Here is a 5,901-nt window from a genome sequence, read left to right as displayed (position 1 = left end):
GGCAATCGATTACGATCGATGCCGATGATGATAATGCTCATGGATTTCATTTTCTGTGCCATTAGTCATTAAGGTTAAATGCTTTGATTTTGGCATACGTTCAAGGCAGCGGAAACAATTGACGATACTCGCAATCTCCCAAACAACAACTGGCATTGAATGCAATGCCCAAATCATGTGCCACTTCAACATGCAACTTGCCCTGCGAAACTAGAACGCGAGTGAGAACCTTTTGGCTTTGTTTGCCGAAAAAGTTAAGGTCAACTTTAATGAGTTGAGCATTGGCAGGCATTGAACTTGTTGCGCGGACTGCCAACCGCCAACTACCAACTTCCAACTTCCAACTTCCAACTACGAACTGTCGACTGTTCATTAGTCTGGTGGTCTCTCCTAGTGTCTAACACTGCCTTGACTTCAATTTGGCAGCCAAGTTGCATAAACATGCAATTTGCTAGAGCCAACAAATGAAATGAGTTCCCCGGAGTTCGGTTGCATTGTTTAGAGGCGGTGGCAACGGGCGGCATATGGCAGGCACTCAGTCGCTAACAAGCAAAATATCTCATAGTTATACAACGCACAAAATGCGTTAATTAACAGAAAATATGCAGCGCCCACTGGCAACGCCGCCAACAAGCCAACAAGCCACCAAGCCACCAAACCAACAGACCAACAAACGCCCGCTCCAGGCCGGGCAGCTTATACGGATTTCGATGTTTCGGCCTATGCCTGGGGGCTTATGCGATTTACGATTTTTCGCATAAATTTACGCGAACGCTCGTAAAAATGCGTAAAATACGACATTTTGAGTTCTGTGAAAGTGTAACACGAGTTCAACAGCAGGGCAGACCCAGCACAGCAGCTTACCGGATCCTCCTCAGCCCCATCAACATCGACATGAGCGCAACAATGGGGCAGCAATTTTGATTTGTTGCTTTCAGCGTTAACTTGGCAACAATGTTGCTAATAGATGTTGCCAAGCTGAAGGATAAGCCCCCATAAGTATGTACTCACTTGTATCTATATTATTTGTATGTACTATATGTATGTAACGCAAATGACAACAACAACAACTGGGCTCAAGGGCTAGAGCATTGCTGAATGCTGATAAAAGCCATTAGAGATTCAAAGCCGATTGAAACGAAGATACAAAAATTTACCTATATCCAAAAAGAAACGATTGCGTAAAACCGTAACAAAACATGGAACAACATAACTCTCAATTGTGTAATTTTTGTAATTTCAAATGAACTAAATGGATAACTTAATCTGTATATGAATAAGACAAGTGTGTAGCTGTTCTGGTTCAACAGTTATAGAGACTGACGAAAATATCTAAATTGATTCGCCTTTGTCAAACCTCCTACTGCTTGCTATTTATATTCTGACTTTTAAATATGGGCTTAAGAACCAGACTGGTTCATCAAACTAAAAATTTAAAAAAAGAATCATGAAAACTGTTCTAGGGGGAACTAGAATGAGTTCATGAATTACAAAAATATTCAAACTAAAAATACAGAACCATACTCAATTAATGAAAGTTAGCAGAATGGAATAATGAACTAGTTCACAGCTAGAGTGATATTTCTTGGAACTGCTTGAAGTCAAAATAATATCCAATTTTCTTAGGTGCACAAGATACAAATGTATTTAGGCTGATTACATAAGTTGTTTTACATAAGTTTCCCCATAAAAATAATGTCATTAATCGTCTGCCAAATCACCAACTATCGGTGTGGTTAGTGTGCCCACAGTTTCGGTGGTCACACTAAATGGCAATCCATGTTGAGTGGCCGAGGCCCAACTGCGTCGGGGTAGTATGCGTCCGAAATTGAAATATTTTTGACGCAGCTTATCCTTGATTTCGTCCTCGTTCATAATGGCGCTGGCTTCACGAAAATTCAGAAATATGCGACCCTTCTCATCGGTTTTAATCGGTAATATCTCGGTGCAGACATTGCGTGCCTTGAGCATAAACCCCTCCTCTTCCTGCTCGCCCACGCTGCAAGGATTGCTGTCACCACTCAAGTGGTCGTCGGGCATTACAGCCACACTATCCAAGCGAGAGTCCATGGACTGCGAACGTGGAGGCTTGGCTGTCGATATATGATTCTTCTTTTTGCGCAGACAAAACGGATCGCGATCACTGGCCTTAACATATTGCACCACTGGCCGGTTGACACCCCATTTGGGGCGATCGTCCATTTTGTTGGCATCCTTGTCCTTGCATTGACGCCGTCTGTCTTTGTCTTTGTCCTTTTCCTTTGACTTTGCCTTGAATGTGGTCGTTGTGGTCGTAGTTGTTGTTGTGGTTGTCTCATGGTCCTTCTCGGCTGCAGATTCCTTTGCCAGCTGGCTCTGCGTCTTAGAAGTTTGTGTTGTTGTCGTGGTGGAAACCTCCCTCTTGAGCAGCACCTTATAGAAGTTGTCGTGAAAGAGGCAGAGATCGCAGTTCAGCGGCAACTCTGTTTGGGTTTCCACATCTGCCAGTTGACTGCCGTTGTCACTGCTACATTGTCGAGGGGTCTTTGGACTTGGGTCTGTGGGTTGCAGCGGCGTTTTCATGGGAATCAACGCCATCTTATCCTGTTCCGAGAGCAGAGCAGGACGCGCTAGACTCACTTCCAGGGAGTCGGGTGAAAAACAAGCGCTAGCTGTGCCCAGAGCTGTGCGTGCCGTATCTGCTCCCTCCTCCTCTTTCTCCGCCTGGTATCCGTCTTCAGTGTAGATGGACGTATCCGTGCGCTGCGTCATAGTCGCCTTTGAGTATGAGTTGTCCAGAGTAGATGCAGCTGTGGTTGGCTGCATTTTAGGCTGCTGCACAAAGTATGTGGCTATCTGAAGGTTGCCAATGGCGTTTTGCAGGCCGAAAATATCGCTGGTCACAGGAAGAGGGATCAGCGTAGCCGGCTGCATTATCAACGCCACATTCTCCTTTTCCTCACCGAATGGTCTTGGATTTGGCTCAGCTTTGGCCTCGGTCTTCGGTTCTGTTTCAGGCTGCTTTATGGGCTTAGTAGTGATGCGACGCAGGTTGATGGGTGTGCCAATTAATACCTTCTCCTCCGTAACGGCTGCTGGCTTAACCTGCGGCTGGGTCTGCGGCTGTGGCAGTGATGGTGGGGCGCGTGGAGTATTCGACTGTATGTCATCGCCCTGCTCCAGTTCAGCTTCATTCCCTTCTTCCACGGACAGCACTTTCAAAAGTTCCGCTTTGTGCTCATTTTCATTGGCCTTCTTCTCCTGCGACTGCTGTAGCACGCGTGTTTTCCGCTTCTTCTGCTTTTCCAATTTGGCTGCCACCTCAGCCTTGGCAATGGCATCTAGCATGGCCTGCTGTTTCTTCTTTTGAGCTTCCTCACGCTCCTGCGATTGGCGACGCTCGAATTCAAGACGCTCCTGCTCGATGCTCTTCTGTCGCCGCACACGCTCCTCCTCTATCTGCTCCTCCTGCCGATGGCGCTCCAGCTCCCACTTGCGTATGAGTTCCCGTTCATGTAACTGCTTCTTGATGGCATTGTGGTACTCGGCCGCCTTCCGGCGTTTGTCAATGCGCTCAGCTAACGTGACGGCATCCAATGGCGCATTCTGACCCCGCAAGTAGGTTGAGGAGGATTGCATGGACTGTATATCGTCCTCGCTGTTGAGATCATGCACGCCACGGCTGAGCCATTCGGGCGGTGGTGCCACACCCGCCTGTGGCTGCGCCTGCATATTAAAGTTGGCCCAACGCGCACGCTCCCGTTCGCGCTCATCGTGCATGTAGTAATCGCTCTGCTCCGAGGTGTTCGTCTGCACCTGGTAGGTATTCGATGTGGACACATCTCGGCTGAAGGAAAGGTGAGAGGAGCTGGGCGGTGCGACCATGTAGCAGCATCTATAAGAGAATACAAAAATTGCAATACATTTTCTAAATACTTACGACTATAAGCGATGATTACTAATTCATTGTAAAATAGGTAAAGCAGAGATCACCAAGAAAAAACAATCTCATTGTTATTATCATTTAGTGAGAGTCTTACGAAAGAGAAGGAAAGGAACTGAGAATCTCTGTGGTCCTTCCGTTAGGGAAATCATAATGAAGGTGCTTGTGTCCTACTCCAGACAAAGACTGGGTAATGTTGGCAAAATGAGGAATATGCCTGTGATTTCTAGTGATATCTTTTGACAGGAAATATTTAGATTGGACCATTCTGATAATCATGTTAGAGGTGAGAAGAATTCTATTTCCTGGATCAATCTGGTTCTCTCATTTCACACAAGAACTACACTACTTTTAATTGGAATGAATGATCAGTGCTTAAAGCTTGATAAGCAAATTGACATTCAGTGGAATTTTCTCGCTACTTACCCTTCCGTCGCGTAGCTGTCAGCTGTCAGGGGCTCATAGACCTGCTGCGGTTGTTGGGTTGGTTGTACTCGTCGTCCTTTAATAACATATGAGTTGTTGTGCTGCTGCTGCTGGTCTGGGGCCTTCGACAAAGGCATGGTTTCTTGTGTTGAACCCTGCATCGATCGCTTTAAGCGCCTGCCGTTTCCACCACCACCACCAGCACCAACGCCACCAACCTCCCCCAGACCCAAACCTGCTCCCACGCCGACGCCAATGCGCTCCTCAACGACACTGGCACTGGCCACGCTACCCACCCCACTTATGCTCCCATTCTGACTGACTGCGTCGTTGTACCAAATATCGGGTGTGTGAATATTCTTTGGGGTATCACTCAGATAGCCCGAAGTATCCTCTTCCTGGCAACCGGCAGCCTGGCTATTCCCATTGTTGTTTAATCGATTAGCGGCGTTGCCAGGATTCGCATTTGTTTGCGCTGGCATGCCTTTGGATGCGTTCGCGTTTACGTGCCCATTGCCATTAACCTGCCCGCCATTTCCCTTATTGTTGCTATTATTTCCATTATTTTGGCCGAGTTGATTGGCCGCCTTTTCCGGCTGTTGCTGCTGCTGCTGCTGTGGTTGTTGTTGCTGCACCCGCACTGCATACTCCCTGTGCCGAATGGCTGGCAAACTGGGACTCCTCAGTCGCTGTTGCTGTAAATGGTGTGGGTGCTGCTGAGCTGCCTGTGGGTGTTGCAAGCGGCCCTTGGCGGTCTGGAGGGATGTGGGCACGAGTTCGATATAGCGTGCGGGCATCTGCATTGGTCGCGTCATTCCCGGCGCATAGCTGCCGCGTCTTCCCCGTCTGTAGACCAAATCGTCGTCCTCGAAGTCCGCATCACCATCCACATCCAAGTCCTCTATGTAACGCTCCAGTTGATTTCCATAGTCTTGACTGCCCTGGCGCTGCATTTGCGCGTAGTTGGGTTGACGCAACATCAAGTGCATATCTTTGGAGGTGTGCTGGGGATACTGCTGTCTGGAGTGACTCGATGTTTGGTTGGAGGTCTGACTCAAGTCCAAGTTGGAGTAGAAGGTGCGTATGGAGGTGCGCTCGATGTGCGATGTGTGTTGATGGTGTTGCTGAAGACGTGCGCTCGTATACATCTCATCCATGCGCGCCATTTCCTCTGCGGATTGCGGAACACAATCAATCAAGATAAGAGGTCTGGACAAAAAGAAACGTACCTCTTTCCTTTGCCCATTGCTGCTTCTTTAAGTCCAATAGCCTGTGGGTCTGTCTGCTTTCCGGGCCCGTTATCATAGCTAGACTGCAGTTGACTTCCTTTCTTTAACAGTTCATTGTCCTACGACCGATGACCTGCGCGCTTGGCGATAGGTCAGCAATAAATTCAAAATTTAGCTGCTATTTTTAAATGCTCGGCACTCCACCTTACTTTGCACTAGACACCACTCCAAGGCTATCGCGTTTAAACTAAATATAAGGCAGAAGCAGAATTCCTTCAAACTCCACACGGACTCGATTTGTTTTGCATTGGAATGCCCGATGGC

At 47.7% G+C, this 5,901-nt stretch overlaps 1 protein-coding gene across 1 annotated transcript; it reads right to left on the bottom strand.

The window, feature by feature from the left end:
- Window positions 1–1,656: 1,656 nt before the first annotated feature.
- LOC115627686 lies at window positions 1,657–5,653 on the bottom strand. Its single transcript, XM_030523466.1, has 3 exons — window positions 5,578–5,653; window positions 4,349–5,519; window positions 1,657–3,874 (listed from the first exon to the last, which is right to left on the bottom strand). The coding sequence occupies exons 1-3, from the start codon at window positions 5,651–5,653 to the stop codon at window positions 1,702–1,704; spliced, it is 3,420 nt and encodes a 1,139-aa protein (XP_030379326.1). The 3' UTR covers window positions 1,657–1,701.
- Window positions 5,654–5,901: the final 248 nt, after the last annotated feature.

Source organism: Scaptodrosophila lebanonensis, unplaced genomic scaffold, assembly GCF_003285725.1.
Source record: "Scaptodrosophila lebanonensis strain 11010-0011.00,11010-0021.00 unplaced genomic scaffold, SlebRS2 tig00000001-arrow-pilon, whole genome shotgun sequence".
In the NCBI taxonomy this organism is placed as follows: Eukaryota; Metazoa; Arthropoda; class Insecta; order Diptera; family Drosophilidae; genus Scaptodrosophila; species Scaptodrosophila lebanonensis.
The sequence above is the reverse complement of the archived record's forward strand: the minus strand, read 5'-3'. Positions and strand labels throughout refer to the sequence as shown.